Genomic DNA, 19221 nt, shown 5'->3' on the forward strand with positions numbered 1-19221 from the left:
ATTCCATGTGAAAAAATAGGAGCACTCAGAAAAAACTATCCGGGAGAAGATTAAAATCATCATAAATTATCAATTTTTTAAAAAAAGGTCAATTTAAATCCTGCCAGATATCTCATGTTGCTTAAGCAAAGAGTTCACAAGTCAACTTGTGAACTCTTTGCTTAAGCAACATGAGAGTTCTGGCACAAGTCAACTTGTGAACTCCTTGCTTAAGCAACATGAGAGTTCTGGCACAAGTCAACTTGTGAACTCCTTGCTTAAGCAACATGAGAGTTCTGGCACAAGTCAACTTGTGAACTCCTTGCTTAAGCAACATGAGAGTTCTGGCACAAGTCGGCTTGTGAACTCTTTGCTTAAGCAACATGAGATTTCTGGCAGGATTTAAATTGACTTTTTTTTAAAAAATTGATAATTTATGATGATTTTAATCTTCTCCCGGATAGTTTTTTCTGAGTGCTCCTATTTTTTCACATAGAATTTCGATAGATTTCTACGTGTGCTTCAACTTTACTGTGTTATAATTTTGTTGGTTTTTTTTTTCATGTGCTTCTGCTTTTTTTACCTGACGAGAATTTGATTTTCTCCGTGCACTTCAGCCTTTTTCATGTCAAGACTTTATTGGTATTCTACATGTACTGATGGTTATTCTTGACAATATTTTGGTGATTTTCTCCGCATGCTGCATGTTATTACTGACACATCGTTTTTTTATTGTTTGTGTGCTGTTGGTTATTATTGGCGAGAATTTCGTCTGTTTTTTTAGTGTGCTCCTGGTTATTCATGATAAAACAATCAATCTGTGCATTTTTTTCCTATAAAAGATAAGCAAATGTACTCAGAGATTCGTTTAATTTGTGAATTCATGTTAGCAAATAAACTTTAATCAGACGGATATTATACCACCAAATATTTTTACTTGCTTGATTACTATACATCTAAATATATGAGAAACTTCAACTTTCAAGATGGTTTCCCCCTCCCCTTGATTTACAGCGAAGCCCCTCTTTTTTTCGATCGTGAGTGAGCATTCCACATCCCACAAAGAAACTGTTTTGCATTTTTTACATTACAACTAATAATGAATGATACAATATATTTTTTCCTGATGTACACGAGAGTTTAAAATTGATAAATAGTGATTTAAGCAAATGTTTGTGTTCTCTCATTTATTAAATTGAGAAAAATATGTAATCGAAGGAATGATAAGTATTTTGTTTGTAAATGATTTTTAGTCGACTTTTTTTGTTAATATATTTACTTTGTCTCTCCGTAGATCATCTAAGCTTGTCAAGGTGATATTAGTACATCTTCATCGCTGGAAATGAAATATATACTATTTTATGTGTAAAATCTTTTCTCTCTGTCAAGGAGGCGGCACGAGTCTAAGAACGAAGTGTGTACCTTTTTTGTTTCTCTTCATGTGATGTATTACTTTGTTCCATAATGAAGGCATGAATGATCCTTTCTTTCTAAATCTAGCATTCTGTGATAGCATTCGCAGAATTGTGACTGAAAGGGCTGTCAGTTGCGTGGTGATTTTCGTGAAATATGCAGTGTTTTATATTATTCAATTATTTTGAAATGCATTATTTTAATGTTTTTCACTGTACTATGTTTACTGTTTCAGGAGGTCTACCTAGTCAGAGGTGAATCTGCATTAGTGAAGCGAGATAATTGCAATGCTTGCTAACGCCTCTAGTGCAGTTTCGTCTCTAAGCGCAGGGGCTTGGACTGGCGTGCAGTCATCTCGTAGTGCATATGTTAAGTATGAGATTTGTGTGGTAATCAAACATCAGACCTATGGTTTGGGAAAAATGAAGATAATTGCGTAATAAAATGTTCTCGCATGCAAGGACTTGCACATGATATTTCATCTCTAAAATTAACTTTGAAATTTTTTTAATATTTAGTTCCTTTTCATAAACAGATGTAAGTCTTGAGTGGTTTTCAAAATATCGTACTTACTTCTGAAGCCATGCAGGGTGTATGTGTGTATGCATGTATGTATGTATGTATGTATGTATGTATGTATGTATGTATGTATGTGTGTTTAAATAACCAAGTGTCTGTATTTCATGTGCAATTTTTTCATAAACAAATTAGCATCTTTAGTAGTTATTTTAATCAATATTTCTAATCTGAAGTTGCGCACTTCGTATGTGCGGTCTCCTACCATGTAAATAATGCCTTGTGTAATAACAATTTTTGAGGGGTGTGGGGTGTATGTTTGCTTAGTTAAACTGTTGTTGTTTTTTGATGGATAAAAAGTATTAATTCTGAGTCGTTGAAGGTAACAAGGGCGTTCCAGAGGCAATCCGTCAGCCCAATCATAGTAAAGACTCAAGTGTTGTCCGCTCGTTTTGTAGTATGGTTTCTGGTACCATCCAATCTACACAAAATTAAAATATTATGTGTTTTAATATGTTGCCTTTGTAAATAAAAGTACATTATGTGGGCAAGTATGTATTTCATCTCAGTGCACGCATGCGCACGCATGTGTGTAAGTGTGTGCATGTGTGTGCGTGTGTGTGGTAGGATGGTTAAGTATAACATGTAAATAAAACCTGTATGAGATAATATAATTTTTAATTTCTAGATGCAGTAACAGCAACCTAGGATGAAATTTCTACCGTAAGGTTTAAGGGAAGTAAATTTTTTTATTGTCTTACAGAATTTTAGCATGATGGTGAAGCAGCATCATTGTAAAAGGGGAAGAGAGGGAGATGTTTTATTTGACCAATGAAAAGAAAGCTTAAGGAAAGTCTCCTTAAATGTTTGTGAAAAGGGTTTGTTCCTGGAACATAAGCAAATTGTGTCATACTGTGGATGTTCAACTGATTGTTCGCAATGAAATGCTAAAAAATTTTAAACGAATGTTGGTCATAATAAATGTAAAATAAATTTTTAATGTTTTAGTTTTGTAATGTGTTCTTACTTTTAATAAATGTATTAAACATACCCGATTTTTTTATTTCCTTGCATTACTAGTATTATCATTTAGCTACCTGTCTACCCGAGTGTCAGCTTGGCGCCACGAAGTCGGTGACTAACGGGCCTGTTGCAGCATGCGCGTCATGACTGAAGCTCGAGTGCTTGGTGATGACACTTTGACGAGCTGTTTGTGGCAGGCTCAGACATTCATGAGCGCCTCATGGCGCCACAAAGTCGCGGACTAATGTACCAGTTGTGACATGCACGGTCAAGTCTATTGTTTGGGTCCCCTCGACACTGCGAGACGACATTCCTGAGTGATGAGTCACGATGCAGGCAGTGCCTCGCGCCCTAATCTCTAATCACCTAGGTCATTAGTGGTTTTACCCGAGCGTGGTTTCCCATGTTTGGCTGTCAGATTACATTTCTAACCCCACCCCTCACAGACCTGCTACGACATGCAAATGAGTCATGCTGGGTTTTTCCGAAGACAATGGTACTTCCATGTACTACATTCCTATTGGTGGATACAACAGAAATACTCTGTTCCTAATGGTTTTTCCAAGAACAGGCAGGTCCGAGGCTATAAAAGGCCAGGATTAGCTGTCGGAGCTTCAGTGTGTTCTTGGAGTTTGAGTGAGCTAGTTCATGTGTGAGTTTCGCTGCTACCACGATTTCTACCGCCAACGCTACTTCGTGTTCTACAGCTCCACTTCATCGTTTTCTGAGGTATGCTACATGTTTCGTTAATATTTTTATGTTTCTCAGCTTTTTCGTAGGTTATATGCTAGCTAGTTTTTTCTCTGTACACTTATGTGTGGGTAACCAGGAATTGTTTAGCTTAAACTTTTAACAGTACTTTAAATATTCTAGCATTTTTGAGTTGTGCATTAGTGTAGTTTTGAGGTTATGTAATCAATCATTTTGAGTTAGCATTGAATATTTTTCAGCTTTAACTTTTATCAGTACTTTAAATATTCTACCATTTTTAGGATTGTACATGAAGGAATAGCTTTGAGGTTATGTTTGCAACTTTTTTTTATTTAGTAACAATGCTAGTAGTTTAGGTTAGTAAGCTTGAGTGCTAGAGTTTTGAGGTTATGTTTGTAACTTTTTTATTTAGTTACATTGCTATCAGTTTAGGTTAGTAGGCTTAAGGGATATAGTTTTGAGGTTATGTTTGCAACTTTTTCGTGTTAACATCTAGCTACATTGTATTCTTAATTCTTTTGTTATAGTTCTCCGTGCGTCGAGCTACCGTTACGTGTTCCGTACGTTGAGACCAGTCTAGCGATTGCCGTGATGATGGCATCTACCGTTCAGAAATGCCATTTCTGCTCTGCTACATTCACGGCAGGCCACAACCGCTACCGGCACGAGCGACAGTGTGCCGAGAACCAGCATCGTGACTACCAGCAGTGCCACCTATGTGGAAAGATGGTCGCACGCAGCGATAAGATGCAGCAGCACCTTGCATCATGTGCTGGAGCTGTCGCTACGACATCAGGCATGCGGTGTAGCTTGTGCTACAAGGCCTTCGCCCGTGCTGATTTGGCTAGACGCCATGAGAAGTCGGCTTGCGGTCTTAACCCAAACCGCATAGCACATACCTGCGACAACTGTGCTAAGGAGTTCGCCAGGGCTGATAAGTTAAAAGCCCACATCAAGGTATGCAAGGGGCCTGCTCCGCCTCCAACAAAGAAGCAGAGGATGGTAGCAGTTAAGCCTGCAGTTACGCCCAAGCCTTCGACCAGCCGAACAAAGGTGGTGACCGGGACTGGTTTGGCCAATACCCACGGCTTCATCACCGCCGAAGTGGGTTTCAAGGGTAACTTGAAGACGTACGTGGCAGAAAATACGTCAAGTTCTGCCAAGGATATTTGTACGTACCTGGACTCCATCAAGAACAAAATAATCAACCAACTTGTGGAGGAGATTGAAGAGAATGGACCTCTCAAATTCAATATCGTGCTCGAGTGCGCCTACGAAAAACCCGTAGATGCCTGTGAAGACAAGAGGGCCTTCAAAACCATGAATGTCCCCCTCTACGCAGTTCATGAGGTGGAGGAGGCAGTTACCGAGTCCATCTCTAAGATCTGCAAGGAGGAGGAAGACTACATGGGGAAGGGGTCTGGATGGACTTTGTCTTCCGTTAAGCGGCTTCAACTACGGATAAACAAGCTCGATCCACTCCGTGCCAGCTCCTACATCGAATTACCTACATGCATCAAAGACAAATACGCAGTGATAAATCCGCAAAACCTCGAAGACCACATGTGCTTTAAGTGGTCGATTCTTGTGAAGTACGTGGAAGGTGAGCATCCTGAACGTGTCAACCAGCGCTACCATGACTTGGAGGGGGAGTTCAACTTCAACAACATTGACTTCCCTACTCCAATCAAGCAAATACCACTGTTTGAAAAACAGAACCCCGGAGTCTCCATCAACATCTACAGTATCGACGAGAATCTGAATGTTGTTCCTGCTCGAGTCACTCCTGAAGAAAAAGAACATCATTTCGATCTTCTGCTCTTGGTCAATGACAATTCATCCCATTTCGCCTACATCACTAATTTTTCTGCCCTGGTTCGGGCCCAAATCACTACACATCATGATGCTATTCATGTTTGTAAAAGATGCTTCAAGCATTATGATGATCAGGAAAGGGTTAGCGGGCTCACTGGTCTTCAGTGTTTGGAAAAACACCGTGAGCTCTGCAAACAGCATGCTGCTGTTAGGATGGAGATGCCATCGCCCGATCAAAATGGCTTGCCTCCTGTTCTGCAGTTCAAAAACTTCCATCACAGTGATAATATGCCCATCGTGGTATATTGCGACTTTGAAGCTATTCTAGAGAAAATCCATACATGTCACCCGAATCCTGATGAGTCATACACGCTGCAGTACCAAAAGCATAAAGCATACAGCTACTGCATTTACGTGAAAGCTGATAATACCATCATTCCTGCACACCTCACTTCAGCACTTCCATCAGAGCCTGAATTGTATCGCGGTTGTGATGCAGAGGATAATTTCATATCCCGCATTGTGGAGATTGGACATGATGTACAGAAAATATTTTCTACGTCTGTTCCTATGACTCCGCTCACACATGCACAAAACACTGCTTTTCTGCAAGCAAGGTGTTGTTGCTACTGTGGAGGAAAGTTCGGAGGAACTGTAAAGAAAGTTCGTGACCACAATCACTTCACCGGCGAATTTATTGGGCCTGCATGTAATGACTGCAACCTTCTCAGGCTCAGACCGAAAAAGTTGATTGTGTTCTTCCACAACCTTGCATACGATCAGAACTTCATTATCAGGAAGTTGGGGTATGATAGTAAAGACATCTTCATCATTCCGAATTCAGAGGAGAAGCTGATAACTTTTTCCAAGAAGTTACATGATAAGTTCAGCATTCAGTTTGTCGATACGTTCCGTTTTATGAGTCGGGGTCTTGCTTCGCTCGCTGAGTTCTTGCCTGCAGACAAGTTTATAAGTACTACTGAGTTTTTCGCGCCTGATGAGTTGGAGTTGGTTACCCGCAAGGGTATATTCCCGTATGATTTTGTAGATTCTTTTGCTCGACTAGATGATACTCGTCTTCCATCCATCGATGATTTCTATAATAGTCTGACTGATTCCATGATTACAGAGATGGAGTACGCTCATGCAGTGAAAGTCTGGGACAAGTTTCAGTGTGCTACTTTGGGGGAGTACGCTGACTTGTACCTAAAGACGGATGTTCTGATTTTGGCGGATGTATTCGAGAATTTTCGTTCCATATGTTTGGAGACATACAGCCTAGATCCATCTCACTATATTTCTTGTCCAGGGTTCGCTTTCGATGCGATGCTTCGAACCACAGGTGTACAACTAGAGCTTCTTACCGATTATGATATGTACATGTTTGTGGAGGCTGGTATTAGGGGGGGAGTAGCGCAAAGCATTAAACGTCATTGCGTAGCCAATAACTCCTACATACCTGAGACATATGATGCTTCCAAGCCATCCACATTCCTGGAGTACATTGATGCGAATAATTTGTACGGGTGGGCGATGTCTCTGCCGCTTCCAATTCGGCATTTCCAATGGGCAGACACATCAATTGATGTCGTGTCTGTCCCAGATGATTCTCCTACAGGCTACATTATTGAGTGTGATGTGGAGTACCCTCCCGAGCTCCACGAAAGTCACAAAGACCTGCCATTTCTTCCTGTAAATCAGTGTCCGCCCGGCTCAAATCAATCAAAGCTGATGACAACACTTGAAAATAAAGAGCACTACATTGTCCACTACAAAAACCTCCAGCAAGCGGTATCTCATGGGCTGAGAGTGACTAAGATACACCGAATCCTGCAGTTTGAGCAGTCGGCATGGTTGGAGCCCTATATTCGGCTGAATACCAACAAGCGGAAAGCAGCAGCTAACGAGTTCGAGAAGGAGTTCTTTAAGCTCGCTGTGAACTCGACATTTGGTAAACTGATGGAAAATAAAAGGCGGAGGCTCAAAATGGAGTTGGTGTGCTCTGAGAAGAGGTTCAAGAAGTTGGTGTGTCGTCCGTCCTTCAAGGACCGTACAATGTACGAACCGAATTTGTCTCTAGTCCACCTTAATCACGAGACCATCATTTTCGACAAGCCGATTTATGCCGGACTGGCTGTACTAGATCTTTCAAAGACTCTCATGTACGACTTCCACTACAATACCATGAAACCCCGTTACCATGACAATATTCACCTGATGTATATGGATACAGACAGTTTTGTGTATGAGATCCAGACAACAGACTTTTACTCAGACCTCAAAGCCGACCCTACACTGATGGCTAAATTCGACACCAGCTGCTACCCTTCCGACCACCCATGCTTCTCCCCCATCAACGAGAAAGTTGTCGGTAAATTCAAAGATGAATGTGGGGGAGAAGTAATGGAGGAGTTTGTAAGCCTACGGGCCAAACTCTACGCCTACAGGTGTGGCGGTAAGAGCGAGAAAAAGGCCAAGGGCATCCAGCGATGTGTGGTCAAAAACCACATAACATTCGATGACTACCTGGATGCCCTGCAAGACCACCGCACAATGAGGGCAGGCGTTAGAGCAATTCGCTCCCGTCAGCACATACTCTATACTGAGTACAGCAATAAGCTGGCCATAACGTGGGAGGACGACAAACGGCTGATCTGCGAAGATGGTATCCACACAGTCCCCCACGGATATGTTGGAGGCGACGAATAATTTTTTTTCTGTAAATAGTTTTTGATTTAAATAGTTTGGCAGTTTGGTAGTTGTTTCCATTTGTTGTATAGTTTTTCTGTTTTTTGTTTTATAGTTTTCATTTTGTTGTACAGTTTATGTTTTTGCTGTACAGTTTTCCATTTTTGTTGTACAGTTTATGTTTTTGATGTATAGTTTCCATTGTTTTTGTAAAGTTTCAGTTTTTTGATGTGTAGTGTCTGTTTTTGCTCCACTTTTGTTGTGTAAAATATGTTCTTAATTTAATAAATACAATTTTACCTACATATTGTTTATTATTTTTAATATAGAACCAATATCCCACGAGGTACTGATACTTATAAATGTCTTACAGAATGGTGAAATGTAATTATACACAAACATTAAAAATATATGCTTCCATGCAGCTTTTAAACACATGTACGCAAACATGAACTTGTTTATAAAAGTGAAATAGAACGCAGACATTAAAAATATCTGCTTCCATGCAGCTTTTAAAACATGGGTACGCAAACATGAAATTGTTTAGAAATGTAATTATACACAGACATTAAAAATAATTGCTTCCATGCAGCCTTTTAAATACGAGTACGCAAACATGAGAAGAGAATATTACTTGTGAGTTAGGACTCTGAAAAATTTCTGGCCCCGCTAAGATGGGGTAATAAATGTTTTTTTAATATTATCATTACTTTAACTATCACATCCACAACGTTAGTATAAATAACATATATTTTAGTTAAAACCTATAAATGAAAAGACTTTAAGAAAAAATGGTGGTTACAACAAAGAAATTACTTTGGATTTTGTGGATTTTTGTGGATTTTTGTGGATTTTTGTCTATAAGGGTCATAATAATGCTGGTACGGGATAGAAACTCTACCTTACGTACACTACGTACTTTAGAAACCTACACCCGATGATGACATCCTTCAGATGAAATTAAGATGGCGGTCTCCATTCAATTAGATGGCTGCCTCCAGCAGTCAACGATGGTATATATATATTTTTTCCTGATTTTCTAAGTTAATAATTATGATTTTCTAAGATGGTGGATGTAACGAAAAATTGTAACAGGGATGAGTGGGGTGTTCGATGATGATGTCATTGTAACAGAGGAGCGGGGTGTTAGATGGTGTATTCGTAATGTAGAGGAGTGGGGTGTTCGATGCGTAGGTTTTTTTAATTGAAATTTTATTAAATAATATTTTTTTAATTTTATTTTAAAATTTTGATTATTTAAGTTTTTTTAATTTTTAAATTTTTTTTCCATTAAAATCAGATAATAAATAAAGATTTTCAAGATGGCGGACGAAACTCAAAATGGTGAAATGTTCTAGAAAACAAAATGGCCGCCGGACTTGATGTAATCCAAGATGGCCGCCGTAAGTGACGTCATCCAAGATGGCCGTCGGAAGTGACGTAATCCAAGATGGCCGCCGGAAGTGACGTCATCCGAGATGGCCGCCGGAAGTGATGTAATCCAAGATGGCCGCCGGATTGACGTAATCCAAGATGGCCGCCTCGAATCCCCGAATCCCCCTCCCCCCTCCCCTGTCCCCATATGAACTATATATACCTACTCGCGTTTACTTCCTCACTGAATCACTGTGATTGGTGTTGTTACAATAGATATTTACCTGGGAGAAACTCTCCCAATCACGAAACAAAGACGATGCTATAGTGTTTTAACTTTCATCTAGTCCCGAAATCTTTTCGCGAAATCTGCATGCCCCTACCTATAAACTTTGTCAGAACTGCTGATCTCCCACATCACACTGGGACCCCTCAGTCACCCAGTGAACCCGTGGTCCGGTGGAGGCCTATCCAATCTCTGCCAGCTGTCCAGGCTGGTACCGGAGCTGTGTCGTCGCTCACCACGTCGACTCCGCATCGGGCTAGGAAACCCTTAAAGTCTGCTCCCTCCACCATCAAGTGCGAAACCTACCCATTGTGATCCTGGGTTGACAGAGAAAACCTCAGCGGACACGTCCGTTCACAGCAAGGATCATCCCGCACTCCTACCAACTTGGGTGTCGTCTAGGGCTAACCACTGGTGTCACACCAGAGCTAGCAGGAGGACCTTGGAGTTATCTCGGACTTCCCCCTGGCCCCTGTACCTGAGCCCAGGGGTTACAGCCGACCAGGGTCCGGGTGCCCCATCTACTGCCAGTGGCAGACACAGACTCCATTCTATTCACCTTGGTTCATCACAGTCAACCAGGCCATTGGGATTCGTCACCAGGGCTCAGTAGACGAACCCTGCCAGAAAGGTTTCTGTCGCCCGCAGATTCTGGTACCCCGCCAGACAAACTGAGGATGACTGAGGCAAGGGTATCCCCGGTAGAGTGGCTATGACCAGAGGTTGAGGCTACCCATCCCAGAATAGCCGCCTCCATGAATCCCATCAGCGGTGCCCACGTGGAGGCAGAGGATTTGCCATGTGCAAAGAGGCCGTGTACTCGCATCCTTGTACCCATTATGTGGGCCTGTTGGGTCATAACTCGGATAAGGGGACGCACCACAACGCCGAAATACAACAACGCCGAAATACCACAACGCCGAACGTACAATAACGCCGAAAAAACCATAATGCCGAATGCCAAATTGACTACAACACCGACAGCTAGAAAACTGCTGTGTACCACAACGCCGAAATACATCAAAGCTGAAAAATGTCATTGCAGGACTGCCACAAAGGTTATGTTAGGTAAGGTTAGGTTAGGCTATGTTAGGCCAGGCTAGCCTAGGTTAGGTTAGGTTGTGGTATTTAGGCGTTAAGATACATTTAAGAAACACACACATTCATTCAGTGGTTTTTCATTTTGCTCCTGAAGGCGCCCCCCCCCCCCCTCCCCGCAGTACGATTTTTCGGCGTTACTGTATTTCGGCGTTGTGGTACACAGCGTTGCGGGCAATATGGCATTCGGCGTTATTGTACGTTCGGCGTCGCGGTATTTCGACGTTGTGGTAACGACCCCTCAGATAACCAGAGCCGGCAACAATGCCCGGTGAAGGATACGAACCCAGTATGACTGTGAATGATTTTTTTGTAGTGATACAGTTGTTTTGATGTAAAAGTAAAAATTTTGCAAATATCTTTAATTTTTAAATGAATATTTCGGTTCCATTTACAAAAAAAAAATTACAGTGAATTGTATAGAGAGCGAATTGGCAACAGCGCGAGCGCTGCGCGGGCACTCACCTCCGGCGCCGGTCCTCAGAAGACGTACCAGCCCTCCTGCAGCTGGTCCCCGCGGTTCTCGTACTGCGACTGTACCTCGGGCTTGATGGGGCAGTGCCTCACGTACTCGCGCGCGTCCAGACACTGCGGGCCTGCGCCACACACGCGAGCGAGTCGCACCCTGAGTACTACCTTTGAATATATACACTGTATAGAAGTCGCGAGTGGATAGGATTTACTCTACGTTTTTCAGAAGCGTATGAAGAGCAGCTTGGGAACTTCACCGCTGCAGTGCGCTGCCGTAACGCCCTGTATCGTCTTGGGTTGTTATTTACACGTTAGAGCGCAGCACTGTCGCCTGCTGTCATTCCCCGCACCCCCCATCCAACATTCACTGCAGCTCAAGGTCGTTCAACGGGAGGGGGAAGGGGTGTTTGAAGATTTCGACACTTGTCCGCTAGGGACCACCACAAGTCGATGCCCTAGAGATGGTGGCGATTGCGTGAATTAACCAACTACCTCAAAACCGTATTAGAAATTTTAACCTGGGCTGGCGACTTCTATACAGTATATATATTCAAAGGTACAAAACTATCGTAACTCAAAAAATTGAGTTTGTGAGATATTTTTACCATAAGCAGGAAAATATCATTATCTAGGCACTGCAAGACTATCGCAATATTATATTTACTTTTACGGGACTTATGGCAAATAATGTAGTGTTGCACTCCGGAAAACATTATACAAGAATATGTGCAAGACTATGGCAGATGAGTTGTGATAGTATTGCACTGATTTTTGAGTTACGATAGTCTTGTACTCAGAGTGCGAAGTGTTCACAAGTGCAAGTACCAACACTTCTGAGGCTCCGATCATGACGACTTTCCAAGCTTTTGAACGCTTCTGCGTCGCCTTCAATCGGCTAGCAGTTGTTTCCGACGCGCCCCAAGCCAGAGTTCAACAATCTCAAACCAACACGTGGGGGGGAAAAAGGGGGGGGGGGGGTTGTCTGTAAAGTCGGTTTACGGACGATAATTTTACATAATAACGTCATAAGAAAACATTGATGAAAAATTGCATACTTTTTACGTGAGAATGTCTAATAAATCGATGAACGCCGGCTAAACGCACGAAAAAGTGTCCCGTAACGCACATTGTTCCGTTACGCACATTGTCCCGTTACGCTCATTGTACGCTTGCGCCGCATCTATCTCTATTCCACTCGATTGGAACAACCATCGATTTGACTTTTTCGAGGCACATTAAACTTGAACACTCCCATTCGTTTCCTACTTTTCCTATCATCGTCCTATCCTTAACAGAATAACACAGATTGGAAGAAGTTAAATAGCAAACATGTATAAAAGTTATAGTTAAAATAATCTCTTCGTTAAAGTAATAAACATATTTTAATTAATGAGTGCAAATAAAAGTAAATTTATCAATTAAATTGTAGATTTCATTTCACTCCTTTGTATCCATACAAAAAGTTGATAATTCAATAAAAATAATTCAAATTTATTCATAAAAGTATTTAATCATTTAATCAATGTTTTGTTATGACGTTGTCACGTTAAACTATCTTCCGTAAACCGACTTTATAGACAACCGATTTTTTAATTTTTTAAAAATATTATTTACAGTTTTTACAATTTTAATTGAAATATTTTGTTTAAATATAATCACAAACAATTAGTTAAAAAAGCATGCCTTAACCTGTTTGATATTATGGAAGTATTTCTCGCACGGTGGTCGGCCGGTTCTTGCACTCTCGGCTCAGGCGGCACGTGACGATTTTTTGGTGCGTGCAGCCGGCGTTCATCGATTTATAAGACCTTATCACGTCAAAAAATTCTGTACTTTTACACATGATTGTTTTAAAAACCAGTTTGCAATATAACGAGACAGATATTGTAACTCTCCTCAACACGCATGCATAAAATCCATTTTTCGAGATAATACTGAGTTTTTTCCTTACGGAAAAATTGCCTATTAATTTTATATTTTAATGATGGTTCATTCAAGCATTGTTCTTTTTTTCTATACCATGGACTTGATTTTGGTTTATTATAGTTATTAATATGCGCAATTTTTCACTGGAAAGCTATTCAGGGAACGGTTTTCAAACATTTTTTTTTTTTACTATTGGAGTTACTTTTGGGACAACACAAGGCAAAAAATGTCAGGTTAAGGATACGAACCCAGTATTACTGTGAGTGATTTTTTGTAGTGATGCAGTTGTTTTATTGTAAAAGTAAAAATTTACAAATATCTTTAATTTTTCAATGAATTTCGGTTCCATTTACAAAAAAAAAAAAAGAATCACAGTGAATTGTCTAAACAGGTTCGAGTCGATCCTTCTAGAACTGTCTTTTCTAGAGGCCAGCAGCCAATGAGGTTCGAGGAAACACTTGACGTTCAATTCTGCCCTGTGTCTCATCGAAACCGCAAAGTGTCCGTGTCTAACAATGACCCTTATAGTCTTGAATTCACCTGTTATTTTGGGTGATTGCGTTTGCCTGCCATTAATATTTCCACCTAGGAATATATCTTTGGCAGTCTCGCTATGTACACAAGCATTGCCGAATAAGCCTATGTCCAGCAAACACATTTTTTTTTGACGTGACAACGTCTAATAAATCTATGAACGCCGGCTGCACGCACGAAAAAGTGTCCCGTTAAGCACATTGTTCCGTTACGCTGTGTCCCGTTACGCTCATTGTTCCGTTACGCTATGTCCCGTTAGGCTCATTGTACGCTTGCGCCGCACCGACAGAAGTGAAAACTTAAAACTTTGTTTATAAATGTGTAATATGAAATATTTTCTATGTCAAATGTACGTAATAAAATGAATCTGATTACTAGTATAATTTCAAGTATTTATTCTTTTATTATTAAAAAAAGTAGCATCTGTCGGCGAGTGCAGTAATAATAGGTTATGTTAGATATTTGATTACAGTTTATTTATATGAAAACTTGTTCATAATTATATTTAAACTTTATAGCTAAACGCCAGTTTTTAAAATTAATTACGTCATCTACACGTGAACTGTTTCGTCGACTGTTTATAAAGTGAAGTGAATAGTTAATGTGGTTTTCATTGCATATTACAACAATAATTTCGACAATAAAGGTTAATTATTCTTGCATTTTAAAAATCTGATTACTAGTATAATTTCAAGTAATTATTTATTCTTTTATTATTAAATTAAAAATGATTCAATTGTATTCATAAAATTACGCAATAATTTCATCAATGTTTTGTTATGACGTTGTCACGTTAAACTATCGTCCGTAAACCGACTTCACAGACAACCAATTTTTTTTCAAGGAATTTAGTAGATTTATCCGTTACAAACTTATTAACTGAGCTATTTATTATTTGTTACAAAAAATTACCTTTAATTACAATTCCATTGTATTCTCCACTGAATACTGTATTAAAGTAATATTTTTTATTCAATTGTAATATTTCTGTACTGCATACCGTATAATTATAAAGTTATTTAATATACATAATTATGTACATCAGTAGAATCAACTATCTAAAATATTTTAAATAACTTATATAGCGTTATTTTTTGCATATTGGCATATCGGCTAAGCAAATATTGGTTTTGATAAGACAGTTATAAACATGTATAAGATTTTTAATAGTATCAAACACGGAGGCTTTCCAGAAAAAAACTTGATTTAAAGCCGATCAAAATATGTCCAGTTCTTTGAGAATCTGCCACATTTTCTAGTGTCTCACAAACAATGTACACGCCATAATAATTTTATACAGAGATATAGTAGCGAAAGCATGCAAGGTTTAGTATTGGTGCATTCAGTAGCTCATATAATGAAAACTTATTACATTTCTATAGTGTGACTTTGCTAAGGCTTGGTACTAAAGTTATTTAATTTAAATTCATAGCGACTTACTGTTCATCCAGTTATTTTCCGGACAGAACTGAAACAAAAAATAAATATGCATTCTAAGACACATACTTGTTATACATTCTCCAAATATCTTAATGTTTCTTGCAGTGATATATTTTTAATTTATTTTGTAACACTAGCCTACAGTTACTTTTTATTTATTACGAGACTACTTTAAAATATAATTTTATTAAAGATACAATTTAGTTTGAAAATTTTTCAAAATATTTAAATAACCTGAAAGTAACATTTTCTTTAATGTAAAACATTCCGGTACCTTTTTTTTAAAAAACTCTTTTCTCACACTCAGCTCCTACGAAACTCGTTCAAATAGGAAAACCTCGAGGACTGAGTGTGAAAAGGTTGGTTTTCTCGGGGTTTTCCCACTATCTAACTAGAATCATTCCAACGCTGCTCTGTCTCATCTCGTCTCATCCTTCCAGGCTGCAGGCGGCTAAGGCCCTCGCCTCGTCAGGGGTGTGTGTGTGTGTTAGTGAGGCGGGATGATAAGCGCGACGCTCGCTGGTGCTTCTAGCGCGGTGTCTCCTCTGGACTGGCGCGCAGTCTTCCTGTCACCCATGGGAAAATGTGAAATTTTAGCTATGATCTTAACATTATATGGCGGAGAAATGAAGATAAACGTGGAATGAAAATCCCTTAAGTGCTTTTGAGAATCTGTAACAATTTTCGTATGCCTGAAAGTTACTCTGAAAACACGCCTTTAAGCTTTTCTAAAAATAAAGTTTAATATCTTAATCCGAAAACCAAAAGATTTTTAAAAATTTTCCTTTTATGAATTAAAATGGTTCCAGCTTTTCCTCATTTTATTAAACTATATATTACCAAGTGTAAATTGGTTAAAAGAGCACCATGAGCTAGAGTATCAATTCTGTAATATACGGAACCAATGTAAAGTGTACGTTATATGTAAATAAATCTCTTGAATTGAATTGAAATCGGCCCTCAACAAACTATTTAATGATGTTCGTGAGCAGACCCCTCTCAGATATCTTGAGTAGTTTTCAAATCGTCGTTGTTTTTCCTGAAGCTCTACTTATGCACCGTATGTGTGCCCGGGTAGACCATTAATGAGCATGTGCCTACCTTTTCTAATCCATCTTGGTGCTACCTGCGGTCAGGATCAAACCCATATTTTTGTAATTTACACAAATTACTCTAATTTTAATTAATTACCTTCCGTAACATGAATCAAATGTTAAATATTAAAATTTAATTTTTTTTTTAAATATTCCGTAACAAAAAAAATTTATGTGAAAAATTTATAATTTAATTCGAAAAGCAAAGCTTGAAATCCGAGGCGTTGAGAAATAACCTAAAGAAGAAAGATCGAATGAATTGTTCTACTGTTCAGAAATAGTGTGTGTGTGTTCAAACAATATGTACATCAATGTGCGCATGGCGGTAAGCAAAGAACCAAGTGTCTTACTTGACAAATAAAATGTTATAAATCGGTTTATTAATTGAATATTATTTTCTACAATGTAATTTATTTGCTTTTGGCGCAATATCAGCACGATCGCTTAAGTTTTCGTCAATGAGGCCATCATACCAAACACGCTAAAGTTACCTAATTTACTTTTTTGAGTGACAAATGGGTATATTCCGGTGAAACACCAATGAATCTATCTCGGAAACTCTTGCTCTTAAATCCTGGTCAAAAGGTCTCAATGATTTGTTTGAACGGTCAGTAAAGCCAGGCATATAAAAGCAGTACGCAACTCCAGGGTCCAATGCAGAACACTTACTGTTAAAAAACTTTCATAGAACGTTCTATGTTGCCATAAAAACTTGCGTGGAATCTTCCATGAACATTCACATCCATTCAAACCCGCTTGTTCCGTAACAGAGGATTTTTTTTAGCAGCAAATAAAAATATTTTATATATGAATATTTGTAAGAATGTCTAGCTGCACGCAAACTGTTTTGATTGAAATGCGTATTAGCATTAAGAGCAACTTCTCCTGTCATTAAAATAGTGCGCTAACTATCTTATTTACTGTTTTAATTACTTTGTGTTGTACGCTAAAAGAGATAATTACATATTAATGCCAAATACCGAAAAATATCGAGATATATTTTTTTCGGAATGATCATATATGTAGTTATTTCATATAATCATTAATATGATTATTAAATATGTAATTTATTTATCATGAAATTTTTAAAAATTATTTATTTTTCGAAAAGAAAGGTAATGTGTGTTTTTTTTTTTTTTTTTTTTTTCGTGCAACGCATGTGTCTTGACTGTATTTCCGACAGCCGGTCTGGCAGCTATAGGCACCGGGTCTTTAGCGTACCTTCAAGGCCTGTAAGCTGGTACTGAACGCTCGGAGGTCAGCCACAAATGTGATGGGCTGAATTAAGCTCACCTCAAAGAAGTACAGCTCCAGGCATCGCTTGAACTCGTAGGCACCCGACTTACACATTGTGAACCCAGCCTGGCCAACTATTCCGGCTGCAAAACATCAAACATCAAACATCAGTTCTTGATAATGGCTTTTAGACATACGCCATTGCTAAGCACATGTATGTCTGTAGAAGAGAACTACAAAAAAACACAAATTAAGCAAAAAATTGCTGTTGTCAGGATATAAACACCACAAAATACTCCACAACAGGAATATGGTCAACAAACAAAGAAAACAAAGAAAAATTGACTAACAGAACGAAAAAAAAAAAAAAACCACAAATGATGACAGAACAAAAATACCGAACCCAAAAAATTCAGTACAACAGTTGAAACGAGACAAAAACACAGCAAAACGAAAATACGAAACAAACACAACAGTTTTCTAAAACAGAAACAAGCGACGTTTCAGGAACTGCTATCTGCTCCCGTCCTCAGGCAGAGACGCACATTTATTTGCTTAGTTTGTGTTTTTTTGTAGTTTTCTTCTACAGACATACATGTGCTTAGCAATGGCTGTCCAAAAGCTATTATCAAGTCATGCACTCCCATTGCACAAATCTTTCAAAGATCATATCAAACATCAGCAAGTTCAGTTCTCAGCACCGAGTCGCCATTTTATTTTTTTGAAGTAATTAAGTAAATATATATGTATACAAATTTAATATTTGCATTAGATAGAATTAGATTAGCATTAGATAGATTTTTAAAAAATGCTTTTTTATAGTATGCCTAGGTTTAATACATTATACTTCAAGTAGCTCATGTGTATATTTTAAGCGAATTTTTTGTTATTTATTTATTTGTACTTATCATTTAATTGAGTTTTTATTTAAATGTATTTGTGACGATTTTTGGTATTTCTAGGCTGTAAAATTTATCAGGTTTATTTTGCATGTACCTAGTTAGTAAATATGTATGTGGTTAAGTGTAAGACAAGGCGGTACGCCTTAACGTCGCCACTTAAAATAAGGCAATAAATAAATAAATAAATCTCCGAAAGTTCTTCACCGATCGCTTTGAAATGTTGACTCAACGTTGCATTTGTGTGTGTGTGTGTGTATCTATGTTTGTGTTTGTCTTCTGTTTTTAAAGATAAATAGAGATAGGTATAGAGAGGTATAGCACTTTGAACCGTTATTCGTATATATGTGTTCATCTTTGTTTATTTCGTGATGAATTGTAGCCGAAGATTGTTAATATTCTGTATCGTAGTGGTCACGATATCCTCTAAAAAATGTAAAATTCAAATTAAGCCTTATACCTATTATTTCCCTATTTAATCTACCATTGTTTAGTATTAACGGTTTTTTTTTTTTCAATATTTAAGAGATACAAATTTTTTAATAAAATTACTAATTATAATTTTTTTTACTGAATAAATGCTTGATGATGTTCTTTTGTTAATGATCGTTAATATAATTTTTAATTAAATATTAATCTTCAACTGTTGAACACCGTTAACTTTACCTGGACTGGCCTTCCCTGGCCTGGCCTTGACTTGACTTGACTTTTGACTTGA

General features: G+C 38.6%; 1 protein-coding gene across 1 annotated transcript in view; it reads right to left on the minus strand.

Moving 5' to 3' along the window:
- The window catches only part of LOC134538810 (uncharacterized), a 40749-nt gene that overhangs the window by 10128 nt on the left and 11400 nt on the right, over positions 1–19221 (minus strand). Inside the window, exons 7-9 of the mRNA XM_063380312.1 lie at positions 17662–17747; positions 15275–15302; positions 11369–11499 (exon numbers count right to left, since the gene is read on the minus strand). Coding sequence (XP_063236382.1) covers positions 11384–11499; positions 15275–15302; positions 17662–17747 — 230 coding nt within the window. The 3' untranslated portion in view covers positions 11369–11383. The remainder of the gene's footprint in view (positions 1–11368; positions 11500–15274; positions 15303–17661; positions 17748–19221) is intronic.

Source organism: Bacillus rossius, chromosome 14 (genome assembly GCF_032445375.1).
Source record: "Bacillus rossius redtenbacheri isolate Brsri chromosome 14, Brsri_v3, whole genome shotgun sequence".
In the NCBI taxonomy this organism is placed as follows: Eukaryota; Metazoa; Arthropoda; class Insecta; order Phasmatodea; family Bacillidae; genus Bacillus; species Bacillus rossius.